The 17,904-nt window shown below is 35.2% G+C and overlaps 3 protein-coding genes across 3 annotated transcripts; 2 read left to right on the top strand and 1 right to left on the bottom strand.

Moving 5' to 3' along the window:
* Positions 1-1,244: 1,244 nt before the first annotated feature.
* Positions 1,245-2,494, top strand: LOC147288163 (MYB-like transcription factor ETC3). Its single transcript, XM_086241327.1, has 3 exons — positions 1,245-1,430; positions 1,881-1,968; positions 2,090-2,494. The coding sequence occupies exons 1-3, from the start codon at positions 1,376-1,378 to the stop codon at positions 2,175-2,177; spliced, it is 231 nt and encodes a 76-aa protein (XP_086097453.1). The 5' UTR covers positions 1,245-1,375; the 3' UTR covers positions 2,178-2,494.
* Positions 2,495-7,232: 4,738 nt separating this feature from the next.
* ICL (isocitrate lyase) lies at positions 7,233-9,520 on the top strand. Its single transcript, XM_086242155.1, has 3 exons — positions 7,233-7,265; positions 7,747-9,349; positions 9,426-9,520. The coding sequence occupies exons 1-3, from the start codon at positions 7,233-7,235 to the stop codon at positions 9,518-9,520; spliced, it is 1,731 nt and encodes a 576-aa protein (XP_086098281.1).
* A 2,749-nt stretch (positions 9,521-12,269) lies between these two features.
* LOC147288161 (syntaxin-132-like) lies at positions 12,270-16,652 on the bottom strand. The gene is made up of 13 exons (XM_086239928.1): positions 16,283-16,652; positions 15,362-15,475; positions 15,015-15,071; positions 14,496-14,544; positions 14,156-14,244; positions 13,986-14,059; positions 13,841-13,883; positions 13,700-13,760; positions 13,519-13,544; positions 13,356-13,433; positions 13,162-13,242; positions 13,020-13,085; positions 12,270-12,912 (listed from the first exon to the last, which is right to left on the bottom strand). Exons 1-13 carry the CDS (start codon positions 16,298-16,300, stop codon positions 12,748-12,750), a joined length of 921 nt encoding a protein of 306 aa, XP_086096054.1. The 5' UTR covers positions 16,301-16,652; the 3' UTR covers positions 12,270-12,747.
* Between the last annotated feature and the right edge of the window lie 1,252 nt (positions 16,653-17,904).

Raw genomic sequence — 17,904 nt, 5'->3', positions numbered from 1 at the left:
AAATCTATTAAAATATAAATTAGGGACAAATTTCTACGATACTTTGATTGCCTAACTCCCCATAGTAAATTTTCCAGATATCATGAATATAAAGTAAATAATAGTAACCTATTTCGTACAAAATAATGCAATTCTAATTTTCACATTTACAAGTTTGTTATACCTTTTTTATTAAATAATTTGATATATGATATTGTGTACGGCTAATAATATGTCAGAAATATGATAAGATAGGGGTATTGTTTATACAATTCCTTCATCCCTATCCATGGTCCATGGATAGAGTTTTGCAGGTTTTACATATTTTCCAACTGGCGCGTGAGAGTTTCTTTCAGATTTCTTGTAGTCTTGTAGACAAACAATAAAGAAAGATTTAGTCGGCGACAAAAATCCAGTTGGAGAAATTTGCAATTTTTTAATGGCCATCAACAATGATGCTGTCATACGGTCATACCATAGGCATTTTTGTTTTTTGTTTTTTGTTTATTTCATTTGGCTTTTTCTTAATTACTGCTGAAGCCGGGCCAAGCTAATCCACTTGTTAATTCATCCTCACCAAACACTTGCCTACAAGGCACCACTTGAATACACATAACTCACACCCAAACTTCTTGAACCTTGCAGATTAAAACCCCAAAAACCAAGTGATCTAAATGGGTTAAATTTAAAACTCATTTAAAAGAAAAATTATTGTACGTGATCATAACACCACGTGGCATAATGACGTGATGTTACCAATTAACTAAAATTATAATAAGTGGACGATTTTAAGAGTTTTTTTCTTCTAGATTTTAGGTTTTTTTCTTAAATTTTAAGATTTTAAAAATTAATTATTATACACGTATTATAATTTGAATGAATTGATGTTATCCTTTAACGGGGTATTAAAGTCACACACACAGTAATTTCTCTAATGACCCATGCATAAAATCTGATTGCTCAGAATGATCTAATCATTAACATGTCAATCATATAAAAAAGGGTTGGACTTTGGACCCTAGATTTCACTCTTATTTTTCACCTGGTGTAATCACTCAGAGGTATGAGTACAAATACTGAAGGCTTCCAATCTGCAAAAATTCCATGCCAACCAACAGTTAAGTATTCAACTACCTATCAAAGGTGGACTGGAACTAGAACCCACTTCTTTCAACTACCAGTCTTCTTTCAAATTCATCACTCACCGCCCATTCTTCCCATCTATGGAGAACATTATTTTATTAGGAATCTTCCTCCTATATATACTACTTAGTAACTGCCTTCATTTTCAAAAACACATTTCCTGCACTGGCTAAGTGGCTACTTTACTATTAACTTAACCAGTTTTGAAACTTTGCGGCTCCAGTTTGGTCTCGTATTTTCAACTCTAAATCCAATGGCTGACTTGGATCACTCCTCTGATAACAGTTCTTTGGATTCTACTTCTAGAGGTACCCATTTGAATTTACATGTTTTCAAATCATTCTGCCTCTTGATTCTTCAAGTCCTCTACTTTATGGGCTGATTTGGATCACACCATTGATTACTTTGTCTGTGAATTCTAGAGGACCCCTTAGAATTATTGGTTCTTTCCAATTTATTTCAACTAGTTGTCCAATTTTCAACTTCTTATGATACTTTAATAGGCAACCTTTTGAAATCTCGTTTCAATGCACCATAAAAATCTTGGCTTTACAATTCATTCTGTGAGAATTTTAGATGTATAGTATGTTTAACTTTCTGGGTCTTTTTCTCTTTCTAGGTAACTCTATTGGAAATTATTAATTATTTAGTTCTTTTCATTAATCATGATGCATGCACTCTTTCCATAATTACTGTTTTTTTGGGGGGATTTTTGTTTTGGATCTACTCACAAATAGATGCCCTTATCTCTGTTGCAGAGGAAACTACTAGTCAAGACTCCAAGCTGGACTTTTCAGAAGATGAGGAAACTCTAATCACTAGGATGTTTAACCTGGTTGGTGAAAGGTGGGATGGTCTTTCATTACTTATGTCTAATTTTGTCCCACTTTTTCCCTTATTCGACTTTTCCTGAAATTTGGATGAGCTAATGAGAGAGTGTGTGTGTGTTTGTGTGGTTATCCCTTAGATGGTCTCTGATTGCTGGGAGAATTCCTGGAAGAACAGCAGAGGAGATTGAAAAGTACTGGACTTCAAGATACTCAACAAGTGAATGAACCAAGTGCCAAAACATGAATGGTGTCTCTCTCCTTCTCTCTACTAAGAGCAAGAAAATTTTGGGGGTGTTGTAACAATGTTTGGTTGTACTTATATGCATGGATTTTGCCAGTTTTCTTTGCTTAAAGAAAAAGGAAACTGTGTAGTATGAGGTCTTTGCTTGCAATCAAATGGGGTATTCTGCAAGTACCCACTTGTACAATAGTTATTGGTTTGATGATGTTTGGGTTTTGAGTTTTTTTTTTTTTTTTCACCTCTGTTATGTGGACATAATTGAACTCTAAGTGGAAGTAAATTTGGTTGGTTAGCTGCTTCATGTCAAAAGTGCAATTGTTTCACTATGTCCAACTGCACATTGTGAAGTTACTTTGTGTGCATAGCTAGCACAGCCTACTCTCTGCCTCTGGTGCTTTTGTTATCTTCAGCACTTTGTTGACCTAATTGAAATAAAATATAGTGTTATGTGAAGGAAACTCATGCACACTCTGACAAACCTATAGAATACTATTAAAAGGGAATATAAGGGGGAGGATAATGCAGTTACATGGCCAGAATTCACCAGTCAAAATCTTGGACACAATAAAACATTGGTTTGTGGATTGGCCGTACTGCACAGTGCACACCTTTAAGCTATCTGCCAAGGCTCCTAGTCATGGCAACAAGAAAAAGAAAAAGAAAACCAACTTCAATTCAATTTCCAATTCAGCACATTTGGTAAGCATGAATAAAATAATTAAACATATCACATATCAGTTTTGTTTATTCCTTTCTCAGAGAATGAATGCAGTAAACTGAAGTCTCAATGTCAAAGACTCAAAATCAATTTTTCTTTGCTTAGTTACCCACATTCTATGCTAATCTTTTTTTAAATTAGAGAAGAGTTAAAAAACTTTTTATGAGAATTAGTAAGGTGACACATAAGTTTGGTGTCGGTGTATTCTCTGCTTTTGTTTTGAAAGCAAAGTGTGTGAAGAAATTCAACATGGAAAGGAATATGTACAAAAGGCACCTTTAAGAAACACTAGGTATAAATTAAGCAAAAAGCACTAGATATTTTATGCTTTTACAGTTTACTTGTATTATTTATTATCAATATCATGTTATATTTGTAAATAATTTGTGATGGACGATGGAAGACCGTTAGTTAGAGTAAGCAGTAGCATGATAGCATCATAAAGATAAAGAAGCATATGCAAAATGATCAGGAACCATGAAAGTAAGCATGGAAATGAATCATGGGAATCAATGGATGCAATTTTAAAAGAGGCCCACATGCATAAAGAACCACTATGTAAATTTATATGGGATCATAATTAGATACACATATGTGCGCATGCTAGTGTTTAATGTTTATATCAAAAAATAAGGGATTATATAAATTTATATTTATTGCACATGAATGGAGACAACTTAGATTGTCAAAATAAATATGAGACATAATTTCACCTATTCAATGATTTTGGTTCATAGTCTGATATATCAAAATAGTAGTGCTACATATACCACGTTTTTATATCATAATTTCATACCACCTTATGTGGCAACTTACATGACATTCATACATTGGATACTAAAAAATAAAAAGAAAAACCCAAAAAGGAAAAGAAAAAGTTTGTCCAATAAAGTAATGACACGTCAGATGGTATAAAAATGTGGTATAAGAATGTGGTAAGTATAGCATTATTCATATCAAAACATGCATTCATTATATATAATAAGTATGTAAATTTTGTACATAATAAATTTATAATTAAATATTCATATATGTAAATCATGGTCTAGGCTCGGCCCTCTAATAGAAGTGTGGAGTCTGGTTGAGGTCCATTGGGTTTAGAGGTCACGGGCCAGACCATGACCTTGACTGGGCTGGGCCATGTCATGCATGGTGATGCATAGCGCGATGTGAAATGATTAAGCGCGTTGCAAACGACCCTACTCCCTCTTCATATATTATAAACCCAATTCCAAGCACCGCCTTCTGTGTTTGGTATTTGGTATACATCCAACAAATCTAGCCATACAATCCAAAATTAAGAGGCTTAAGACTTTTATAAGGGATAAAACATAAACTTGATTTTGATACAATAAAGAAATTTAGGTATTCAATTCAAAACTAATTATCATTAAGTTGAGAGATCTAATATACCTTTACAAGCACTTGCACAAAAATATAATTTTTCAATGTATGACACCCTCAACATTGTCAGATGCATGTACTCGATCTGGATCTGGATTCTAGATGGATAACACACATTATAATTCTTGTTTTGTTTAGCTAAACTTAATTTATGTGACACTGTTACATGAATTAGTACGTACCATATCAAATATCAATTACATTAATTGCTGATCGAATCCTTGTATATAATAAGTTAATAACGAAGAAGTGATAGAGGGAATTAAATAATTAAGAATTGAAAAAGAAATAGAGAATTATTTCCAAAGATATGTGAGATATATGGATCGATAAGCAGTTTCTTTCACCTCGAAGTGCTCAAAATGTAGCCAATTAAGCCACCCAGCCTGCCAAGATTGATTGGCAGCAGCAGTAATTGAGGACCACTTGAGTCGCAGCCCAACTCCATTTCACCCACCACCGGCCACCAGAGACACAATTATATATTTCAATGATTCAATATATGCCTCCACCAAAAAAAAAATTATTCAATATATGCACCAATCCCAAAATAAACTCCCCAGCTAGCTTACTCAATGTGCCTCATACATATATACCATGCAATATATACATAGGTATATATGTTTTATTTGATTTAAATAATTAATTAATGATTTCCAACACCTTATTTTATATAATATTCTAGCTAGCTAGCATGCAATACAGTAAAAGTTATCTCATAATATATGCATGCGTCCTGATTATCTGGTCCAATAATAAAATAATATCCTCCTCCTCATTTAGACGGTGCAAATATATCCCCTCCCTCCATATATATCCATGACGTACTACTCTGTTATCCCATTCTTTCTATATATGCATATCACCAAACCAACCTACGTACGTAGACTGCATATATATTTGCCACAACAAATTTTAATTGTGAACACCAATTTGTGTAGTCATGTATGGCATGACGTATGCATGCAAAGTTTTACAGCTTGGTCAATGGAAAATGTAAAAGAAGATAGGAGAGTTTGAGCTTTGAAGGGTACCAAGAGAAAATTATTTCATGATCATCAGGATAAGATTGTCAACTTGTTAGGATATAGGAGATAGATAGGCTTATCCAACTTCACCTCCTTGGGATTCCAAATCGATCCCTAATTCCTTCATCGTCAATCTAACAAACATCATATCCCCCTTTAATAAAAGGGTACCCAAAATCATGTTTTAATTTGTTCTCTCTAGCTAGAGAGAACAAATTAAAACATGATTGCCACTTGTTCTCTCTATGCCTCCAAACTGTAGTGACACATATGCATATTACAGCTAGCCTTTTACACTTCTCTAGCTACATCTGTCATTGCTGTGTCACATATGGTTGCCACCTGGAGAAAAATTAACACTCATTACCCAGAAAATTAAGGCAAAACCTAGACCGGTGGGTTATGAAGGCTTTGGGTAATATTTGAAGGGAAAAAAGGGAGAACTAAGAACTTGGTTAATATAATTGATTTTAATTCTCTTTTATACTATGGCCCTCAAGGCCTCAACTGCTAATTAATCTAGTGTAAGAAATCATTCCTTTTTATAAATTAATTACAATTTGACACGTATTTTTTATTAATAACTAATTTTTTTTATTGGAATCATTCATAAGCGTCAAATTATAATTAATTCGTAAGAATATAAATGTAGAAATCTAAAAATTATTAATTCCAGCTAATATGTATGATCGGTCTTGGTTGTTAGGTAATCCCAATTCGACCCCAATTAAGTAGCCAAGTCCCTAAATTATTTGAGATCTTGATCGAGGGAGTATGATCGAGATACACAAGGTCATGTTGTGCAGCAGAACCATAGAAAAATTCATACATCAATTTAATTACAGTGCTTTGGTAGTGCAGTGCACCAATTCATTGTGGTTCATGAATCGATGAAGTTGTTAGAAAAGTGGCTTATATTAGAGTTATGGTTTTGTTTGATGTTTAAGAATGAATTAGATAAGATAAATGATTAAATTCACGTGTAATTTATTATGAAACTTAATTCTAACGTGAATATAAAAAAGAAAATCACACGCACATTGTATACGAATGATCTATTGGAATATAAAGTAGATAATCACATGCGCTAATACTAATACCGAAGTCTTTTGATAATATAAATCGATTGACAACCCTATTGGCTAAATTAGGACAAATATCTCATGCATAGGTAGTATGTATGATTCTGCGAAAATGCATGGTCAGACTCATCAACCCGCTTTATCTGATACATGCCTTTTTTCTACAATGATGTGAGCGCAAAAGCAATAAGAGCTGTCATAATGAACATTAATCAAAAGGCTATCAATAGCAAAAGATTAGTTCATATATAAACCAGAAACTAATTAAGCAAGTTGAAGATTAATACACACTAAGAGTGGGTTAGCTAGCCAGCTTGCTAGGCCCATCTGAGGCAGTTGAATAATTAAAATAATAAGAAAAGGGCAAAACAGAAAAACAGAATCAGTTACACTCATATTATAAAATTGTGATATCGATCATTCCAGAAATGGAAGCTAGAAGACAATTTTTAAGCATGGTGACAGAGGATGGTTAGAGAGAAGTGCATGGCATCACCCTACGTGCCTGCAAATGCAGCTCCCATCGGACAAGTTTCGCTCTTTTTCTGCAAGATAACAATGAAAAATATTTATTACCAGTTAATAAAAATAAAAAATAATTATTGTGAGAAGCACAGTGGAAATTTCTTGGTTTTTGTTGTTTTCTTATCCACAAGGGCATAGTTTTAGCAATGTCACAAGAATTGTTATTGCCCCACTGATGCTATAAATAGAGGGCACTTGGGAGGAGGTTTCCCATAATCAGCTTCTCTCCCTAGCATAGTCCTTTAGCAAAGCTCTTATACCAACACACAGTTCTAGCTAGCCATGGCTGCATCTTTCTCATCAGTGCCTTCAATGGTAAGCCTACCTAGGCCTATTTATGACCAACCCTTTCTAGCTAGCTCCCTTTTTCTTTGCTTGTTCCTAACTAGGAATTTGCTAACTTTAGCTATATATTTCTCTAGTACATTATTGTAGCATTCAAGCACTTTTTCTGTGTTTTCATGCAATTGGTTTTGCCTAGTTTTGGTTGTTTCATATTTCTACATAGGGGTTCAATTCCATTTTTGGTACAAGTAGTGTCTCAATCAATCGCGAAAAAAAAAAAAAAAAAATCATCTGTGGTAAGACCGACTATTATTTGTGGGTCCCACCCGTTTTCCGGACTTATAAATTCTCCTTATCCAGTTATCCCCAAATCAAAATTTGGTTTAAAGAAAAATTCAATTTGAATCACAAAAGTACCCCTGACTGTTTAGTTAAATGACACAAATGGCCTATTGTTAGTCAGAATTTTCCACATGTTTGTACTTGATGAGAATTTTGTAATGATCAACAGATAATGGAAGAAGAAGGAAGGTTTGAAGCAGAGGTAGCAGAGGTGCAGGCATGGTGGAGCTCTGAGAGGTTCAAGCTAACAAGACGACCATACACAGCCAGAGACGTTGTGGCACTAAGAGGCAGCCTCAGACAAAGCTATGGCTCAAACGAAATGGCCAAAAAGCTCTGGAGAACCCTCAAAACTCACCAAGCCAATGGCACATCCTCAAGAACTTTTGGTGCACTGGACCCTGTCCAAGTGACCATGATGGCCAAGCACTTGGACACCATCTATGTCTCCGGTTGGCAGTGCTCGTCTACTCATACCAGCACCAATGAACCGGGTCCGGACCTTGCTGACTACCCCTATGACACTGTCCCAAACAAAGTGGAGCACTTGTTTTTCGCACAGCAATACCATGACCGAAAGCAAAAGGAGGCAAGGATGAGCATGAGCCGAGAAGAGAGGGCTAGAACCCCTTATGTTGATTACTTGAAGCCAATCATTGCTGATGGGGATACTGGGTTTGGTGGCACCACAGCCACTGTTAAGCTCTGCAAGCTTTTTGTGGAGCGCGGCGCTGCTGGTGTTCACATTGAGGACCAGTCCTCTGTGACCAAGAAATGTGGTCACATGGCTGGGAAGGTTCTTGTTGCGGTTAGTGAACATATCAATAGGCTTGTGGCTGCAAGGCTGCAATTTGATGTCATGGGGACTGAGACAGTGTTGGTGGCTAGAACTGATGCAGTTGGAGCTACTTTGATCCAGACCAATGTGGACACCAGAGACCACCAGTTCATATTGGGCGCAACGAACCCGAATCTTAAGGGGAAGGGTTTGGCTACATTGCTAGCTGAGGCAATGGCTGCTGGGAAAACAGGAGCTGAGCTGCAGGCAATTGAGGACAGCTGGATTTCAATGGCACAGTTGAAGACATTTTCTGAGTGTGTGACAGATGCAATCAAGGCCATGAATGTTGGGGAGCATGATAAGAGGAGGAGATTGAATGAGTGGATGAACCATTCTAGTCATGAAAAGTGTTTGTCAAATGAGCAAGCGCGTGAGGTTGCTGAGAGGTTGGGGCTCAAGAACCTGTTCTGGGATTGGGACTTGGCTAGAACCAGAGAAGGGTTCTATAGGTTCAAAGGGTCTGTGGCTGCAGCCGTTGTGCGTGGCTGGGCTTTTGCTCCTCATGCTGATCTTATTTGGATGGAGACAGCGAGCCCCAATTTGGTTGAGTGCACCCAATTTGCTGAGGGGGTGAAGTCAATGCAGCCAGAGGTGATGTTGGCTTACAATCTTTCACCATCTTTCAATTGGGATGCCTCTGGAATGAGTGATGAGCAAATGAGAGACTTCATTCCCAGGATAGCCAAGTTGGGGTACTGCTGGCAGTTCATAACATTGGCTGGTTTCCATGCTGATGCACTTGTGATCGACACTTTCGCGAGGGACTATGCGAGGAGGGGAATGCTGGCTTATGTTGAGAGGATCCAGAGGGAGGAGAGGAACAATGGGGTTGACACACTTGCTCATCAGAAATGGTCTGGTGCAAATTTCTATGACAGGTACCTCAAGACAGTGCAGGGAGGCATTTCATCAACTGCTGCTATGGGCAAAGGTAAGCCATGATTCTAATTTCTTGTTCTCTTGGTATAATGAAAGAGATTGGTGATTGACTTTATTTTGTTTTGCAGGAGTGACTGAAGAGCAATTCAAAGAGTCATGGACTAGGTCAGGAGCAAGTGATCTGAGTGAAGGCAATGTTGTGATTGCCAAGGCAAGAATGTAAGAGAGGAAGAGAGAGAGAGATAGAGCAATCACTTGAATTGAGTATGATCCAGGGTACTACTACATGGGACCTTACCCAGCTCATATATTGTGGGGACATTGTGGGTAGAATAATGTGCTGCAATAACATAATAGGTTGTTGGGACATTCTCTGGGTATATTTTCCTTTTTTGCTACCTAGTGCATTGTAGTACTTCTTTTGTAGTGTTTAAAGTGAGGACCAAACTTGTTTGTGTGTGTACTGTAATGGGATATTTTCCCCTAAGTTTGAAATAGTATCATTTTCATTGTCTGTTCTACAGTTTTGTGTTTGTCCTGCATCTATCAAATGGCCAGAACCTAATCATGACCAGTTGGTAGTACATATTTCTGAGTTTAATATATTCTACTGGTGAAGTACAGAAATATCTTGGGCTCACATTGGAAAATAATTCAACAATGGGATCATGGGCTAAAATATTGGGGGCAAAAATAACACCTTGGATTGTTTCTGAATATTGTGTCATAAAAGTAAAATACAGAAAATCAATCCCTCTCACCCTCCCCACAAAAAAAAAAAAATTGAACAACAAATGGGGGCAAAAAGCTGCACCTTGTAATTATTTTGAGAACCTTGCAGTGTTTAATTTACTTCTTCCATGGCTTGAGAATAGAGAGTACGACGATCATTGCAATAAGCAAGAGCAACACAATGGAGATTATCATGCATTTTCTTGACTTCTTTTGCAAGCTCTTTGCCGTTTGTAGAGCAACTGTCCCAGATTGTACATGGTCCACTGCATTTGTCACCTGTACATACCCCACAAAAATAATACAACTCAAACTCAATGTGTTTCCCAAAATTGCACTAAGCAAAGGACTTTTTATTTAATACTTGATGCCTTAGAAAATATGCATATTCAAGTGATGACGAGTAGGTTAGACCTGTCTGATAAGAGGGAAATCAAAGAATGCATGAATAAAATGCAGTTGGTCAATCTCTCTCTGTCTGTGGTTTTGTTTGGCTTAGTCAAGACCGATATTAGGTCCTCAACCCAAAACATTGAGCCCAACCCAGCCCAACATACAACTAACCTCAAAAATCCACCTAATATTGTTGTAACCAAATAAAAAAAAAACCACCTAATTAAAAAATTAACAAAAATGAAATGTATATATATATATATATAATCAACCTAAGTTGTAAGGAAAATGCTTCCAATAAAATATAAATAAAAAAATGTAAGGAAACTACTATAGAACTCAACTTTTTTCCTAATTATCTGGTATAGACAAGTCCTATATGAATCGCACAATATCATGAACCCCACTTTGTGTGATCAAGTTGGAAAATAAAATGGTGAAAAACATGATTGGATTCTAAGACATTTTCCAAGGAATAAAGAATATAGGTGCTAAGGAGTTGGGTTTGGTTAGCTGCAAGTTATAATGGCATACATGATCTTCATAAAATGTCTTGATTCTTAAATGATACGTGGGCAGGTGTATCTATATGCACATATATGCTCATGTGTGGACACGCATACACATATATAGAAATATTGTCTTTCTTTATTCAATTTATACGAACACATAAAGAAATCAAATTACGAATGGAAATCTTAGTTTGAAATCAATACCATCCATCTTAAAGAACTCTACTCACCATTGTGGGATTGTGGGTTTGAATTGGGTTAGTTATCTTAGGATGAGAGAAGGAAGACAAACGGAGGAGAATAATTGTTGGGTTAAAGGCATAACACACAAAGCTAGAATACAGGTTGTGACCCTAATTATATATAATCTCGTTCTCTGCGTTCGGCTCTTATTATTATGTGTAGAAATTTCCCTGTAACATAGATATAACTGATTTAGTATCTCAATTTAATAACATAGTGACACCTATGTTTTTATACTTCATCACATAACAATTTATCTAATTTTAAAATAGAAACTATTGATACCAAGTCAACTCATATATCTGTTATAGGTAAGTTTTTTTTCCTTACACAATATATACATGTTATAACAGCAAGAGCCGTACATACATGTAGTGAGAAGTTCTATATAACCGGTGTATCTAAGAATTCATTCATTAGAAAATGTCACCTGCACCTCGTTTAGGTTGCATGGATTCATTTGCAATTTGCGAAGCAGTGGAGCCTAGGCTTGGAGTCCATTTCAATTATCTTCTTCATTACCCACCAAAAAAAAATGTAGGCCATTAATCACACAAATATTAATAAAAACAATAATTGTTGTTAAAATAACTTCATGAATTAAAAACTGAAATTAATTAGATGAAATAGAAGTCTTAAAATGAATATTTTATTATAGTCAATTCCTCTTTATTTTTAAATTACACAAGAAAAATTATGTACGCCACTTAATGTTATTAATAAAATACACATTTTTTTTTTTCGTATATTTGAGAAAACAATATTCAAAAAAATAATTATTTATTTAGAAAATTATGATTAAATACCAAATATCAATAGTGTTTCAGTAAAACAGTAAGACACTAATTTTTTTTAGTTTAGGTACTAACCTAGAGTAAAATATTTTGGATTAGGTCACAAATCAGTTTGTTATACAATTGTGACTGTTTAAAATTTATAAAAAATCAAAATTTTTAAAAGTTTCATACTTTTGATTTAGGTTTGAAGGATGAAGTCTTATAATCCAAAGACTAAATATTAAAGTTTAAGCCTTGCAAATATTGAAAAAACAACAAATTAATAAAAAAGTTATGACTGTTAGACAGTCACAGCTTGATATAATCATGTTTTTTAAAGTTAGTACCTAAACTGAAATGACATAAATGTTTTGGTAGTTGAAATGAAAAAACATTACAATTTGGTACCTAAAGTCAATGAATCTTTATTTATTATGAGTACTACATTTATCGCATTTATTAACTATGATAAATAAGCAGAAAGAGTCAAATTGTCAACACTGCAAAGAAATTGTAGTGCTTCACCCAAAGCCAACCACAACTTTACAATCGTTTTCAATCCAAAATGAACACCACCATCAATAAACCAAACAAACACACACAAAGTAAAACATTTAAAAGCCAAAAAGGAAGAAGAAAGCAACAAAAAAAATGACAACCAAAGAAGTAAGACACTCACTCTCCTCACTCCTCACTCGTCACGGAGGTGAAAGTGGGAAACTAATAATTAATAACCTCCCAACCAACCCATATCTATATTACATGGTGAAGAGACAAGGGGAGACTGAAGCACCCTAGCCACTTTTCCATGGTTTAAGGACACTGAGAACTATAATAGCTACTATTAGTAAGAGAATGATAATGGCAATGCACATCCATTTTCTGGAGTTCTTCTGGAGTTTCTTTGCATTTTGAAGTGCAGTGTTCCCACTTTGAACATGATCGACTGCATTTGAAACCTGGACAAGATTCCCATCAACACATAACAGATACACACAATTACACATGCAGTGCACATATATGCATATGCGAATGCCTGTTCAAGGATGCAGGAGTAGAATCAAACCTGAGATTCAATGTTATCTAAAATCTCTCCTTGAGCCTCGACCAAGACTGCCATGTCGAGGTAGATCTGAAAATTTTAACACAAAATCATATCAGACAGGTTAGTTTCAGGTAGTCCAGACCTTATGTCTTGATGCACATACCTGGTGCAAGTCAAGAAGCTTTTTCTCAATTTCTTTCACGGTGTCATGCCTCTCCTGAATTTCTTCCAAAGTATTTAGAACCTGGAATCAGAGTACCTAATTTAATTCTCATAATTGCAGGGTAAACTTCCAAAGTGGAAAACAAGGGGAAATCCTGAAATTACATTCAGATAAAAAATCAAAAGGAATAGTACCTGTCCTCGTCCCATTTCTTGAACTGCCATCTGGAATATTTGCTCGCTATTTCCAGTTTCTATCAGGTTGTCAATTGTCTAACACATTCAATAAATATGGCTGATTAAAAACACATTCAAAACAAATTGAAGCCCAAATTCAAAAATCAGGAATCCAGCTCACCTCTTCATCTGGTCTGGTTCCCGTAACTGCTTAGTCATGATCAGACAAACAGAAAGAACAATGTGTAAAGATATGATCACCCATTAAGAAATACAATGATAGAACTATAATGCCATTATCTTAAAATGTAATTTGTAAAATTCTACTTTTTGTAGTTTTGGTAACTTGAAGGCATTCAAACCTGTAATGACTCTTCTTTCCACAACCTCACGATATTCATCTTGGATTCTTTGTCTGAGTGTCTGGAATATAATACATTGATGAGAAGAAAAAAGTGGAGAAAACTGGGTCCAAGGATAACAAGCAGAAAGTGTAGATTTACCTGAAACTCAATCATTATCTCCCTAAACTTTTTTGTCAAGGAACTGCCATAGAAAAAATAATTTACCAATCAACTTACTAGATTATTAATCCAATATAAGGAGTTAATTACTATAATATATAAAATATAAGCACTATCTACAAACTTTGTCATGTTCATCCTTGATCTGTCAACTCCTGTTCCCTTCTCACATCCAGGCTTCTGTCGGTTGGCTAAGTTCTGTGGGAGGATATGGGGAGTCAATAGATAACCCGAAAACAGCTAACTAATATTAGACAATGTGAGTAAATCAAGGAAGAATTATTAGAGTATTACATCTTTACTTATTGCTTCTAGTTTTGCTTTGACACCACGTGCAATCTTTCCCACTTCATCAATATCTTTTTCCATCCGCTTTTTGATTGCTGAAGAAAGGAAAAACAGTGGTCTTAGAGTATTACAAATGTGGAACTACAGCAAAAAGGACCTGAAACATCATGCTCAAGCAGGCAGAACAGAGATATCAAAAATCATAAACATAATGCACCATGAAACACTTAGCAGCTCTGCCACATGCTGATCCGCAGTTAACTTTTTGTAGAACAATAATGTTGGTGAGATTCCATTTTTAGTACAAGCTTTTCAAACTAAGAGTGAGTTGGAAAATAGCTTATACCTTTCATGGCAGATGCTTTTGTAACAGACTTCGACTCCTCATTTGCATCCTATAAAAAAGTCCACAGTAAGAGTCCAATTCACTGTCCTTGAGCATACAAACACACATTCTCATAGTGTTCTTTTACAGTTATTTTCAACTGTCAAAATAAATCCAAGCCCAACATCATTTACTTAGTCTTAACCATAAAGCCAATTATGTTCATAGTACAAAATATTGGGAAATCGATAAACAATGTATCTGTCAAATATGTGTGGCGGAGATGAGGATGCTCTTTTATTGAATAAGGGAATAGATTTCTTTAGAAATAAAAATTATCATTGAAGAGCACCATAAGTGTATGAAAGGTCATAGGTTCTAACATAAAGACCAAATTCACGTACAAGATAGCCATGTCAATACAGAACCAAAGCCAATGAAATTTAGATAAATCAGACAGAAAATTCCAGAAGAAAAGAAAAGGCTTATAAGCATGGCAATACAGACTAAAACATAGCTATGGATGAGACATATGTGTACCTTAAGTTTTTTAAGAAGCCCGGAGAGCTTATCCACCTGTTTCTCTACATCTTGTATCTAAATTACAAAAAAGAAAACAAGAGCAAGAAAAAATAAGGTGAGGAGATGTTGAATGAAAAGTAAACAAAAAACAAATTTTAACCACATAAATATATAGTTAGACTTATGGGTGTGAGAAGAAAACATAATACATGTTTTTTGAATTAGGATTTCTTTCTTCTTGTATCACTTAATTTTCATCATATCTTCAGAAAATAATTTGCCCAAGTAGATTAAATGGGTTGGATTCCAGTTTACATATGTAGTCTGCAACGCAAAGAAATAAGAAATTTGTGGATAGGAAAGACCTGCTTATTGAAAGTTTCCATTCCCGCATCGGAATTGCTACGTGGAACTTGCCTTCCCATTTCAATATCATTTTCTCTGGAAGGCTGACCATTGGCCTCACCGACAAATGAATCCTAAAGCAGAGCACAATTACACAATATAAGCACTGATTACAACATGCAGAAAGAACAAGATTAATTTTCATGTAATGATATGTCAAAGGAAGATGCAAAGCACTTACAAATTAGCAATCTGTTGAAAGCATATTCAATTCAACATATTGAAAATTTTCAAGCCAACAAGATTTTGATATGTCAATGACACTTGATTGAAATAAGATCTGTTTTCAATGGTATTGTCATTGTTTAATAAAACAAAACCAATGGATATGAAGTCTTTGTGAAAGAATCAGCAAAGACTCTGTCCGGTTGCCAAGAAAAATCCAGACTAAACATAATCATACATCAAAGACTTTTCATTTTATGGGGCCATCGGAATAAATGGACCACTAAATTGAGAATTTGAAAGAAACTATGCAGAGAACTGAGAACTCTGTTTTCCCCACACTACTTTCCCTTTCAGTCAGTCATCCCAGTAACTAAAGGGTAAAGCAAATCTCAGTGAAACTCAACGTTGTGTGATCTCCCATTCATCTATTAGAAAATTCGTCTAAAATTACAAGTGGGTATTTCAACAAATCTGAAATTTACATCGAAATCACAGATAACAAAAGCTTGAGACAGTTAAAAAAGTCATCGCCACTAAAAGAAGTACCATCCCAAACCAAACAGCACCAACCCAGTTCTTAAGCAAAGCAAATAAACCCAAATTCAGAGCATTCAAATCTTACTCATGAAACTGAATTACCATTCCAAGACAGTCCAAACTAACCATCACAGCAAAACAGTCACAATTTCGGAATTCAAATAAAACCCAATTACCGTAAGCAGGTCGTTCATCTTTGAACAAAATCAAAAGTCCAGAGAGAGCGAGAGAGTAGAATTCGAAGATGTTGGAGACAGAGAGCTACAGAACTGTGACCCAGTTGTTGTTGGTATGTGAGTATGTGACAGGCTTTGCTGTTTGGCCGGCAGTGTATGGAGTAATGGCAGAGCCGAAACGACAGAGAGAGAATAGCCCACACGACCACGCAAAAGAGGCGTTACATACGAATTTTAACAATAAATTTAGAAATATTTGACGTTGTTTATGTTATGTTCACAACGAGGTTTGGCTTTGCTGTCTGACAGTCTGAGGGGTGAAGAGTCACCACCCAATGTTTGTGAGCTGTTTCATTTTTGGTCTCTTCGGACAAACTGATAGGCCTTTCCCCACATAACAAGTTCCGCAAGATTAAGAAGGAAATACAATTTGTTTTTTGAAGCTCTTTTTTTTTAAACTAATAGTATTTCAATTAGCTTAGTGGTGAAGGTCTATTGCTCGCACAAGGAAGAGAGTTACCCTTAATACTAATTTATTTGTGACAACAACGTTTTTGGAGTTATAAGTGCTAATATCTTATGAGTTATGGGCCTATGGCTTAATTGCAGTAATGGTTTATAAATTTTTACGTGCTCATTTGGTTTAAAAATTAAATTTGTACCAAAATGGTTTAAGTAATGTTAATTGTGTCTGGGTTTGGTCCAAACCGTCAATTCCGTTTGATTTTCCATCTATTTTGGTCACGTGAACAAAATTAATGGTTTGGACTAGATTGAAATACAATTGACATTTCGTGAACCAATTTGATAAAAAATTTAGTTTGTGGACTATTATGCAATTAACTCATATCTTATTTTTCGAAAATAAATAAATCTTACAATGAGTTAAAATTTGAATCATAGACACACTGACACTTTATTTAGTGATCTTAGCAATATTCTATTTCTGACGAATAAAAACTTTTTACCTAAGAAATTGCAGTTCTGGTTACTTTATTAAAGTCCCTTCAATGTACAATATAGTTAGTGCCCTTTTATAAATAATTTTAAGCAATGTCTTGAACGCAACATCTATTGAATTTCATGAAAATTTGTTGGCGTATTAAAAAATTCATTACAATCTATATATAGATTGCCACTATATATGTTTATTTATTTAATTGGTAAAATGGGAGTCAAACGGCCCAAAACAACAAAAAGATTAACAGCAAATGAATCCGGACCTTGCGAACCCAGTAAAGTCAGAAAAGGGGAAGTTAAGAATGGACTAGCCCAACTCCAAGCCCATGTGAGGATTATTATAGTTGATATAAGCCTGGCCCAATTACTTAATTTATGATCACATTAGCTTGTAGAGGCCCAATTGGAAAAGTGTTGAGCTTAGTATACATAATTGTTCACATGTATTAATCATCAAAAATCAAAATGGATGGCCGAACAAAAAAAAAAAAATCAAAATGGATGTCAAACATGGAACTCTATACTGTCCTCTACGAAAGACTTGAATTTAAAGGCCTAATAATCTTTGTAGGGCCTTCAAAGTTGGATTGCAAAATCTCATCTTGTCAGTCTCAGTGAACCAATTCAATTAAACAAGTAACTATGTATCACATATCAACCAT

This window comes from Dryas octopetala, chromosome 4 (genome assembly GCF_963921425.1).
Source record: "Dryas octopetala chromosome 4, drDryOcto1.1, whole genome shotgun sequence".
Lineage (NCBI taxonomy): Eukaryota > Viridiplantae > Streptophyta > Magnoliopsida > Rosales > Rosaceae > Dryas > Dryas octopetala.
This window is presented reverse-complemented; position numbering and strand designations above follow the sequence as displayed.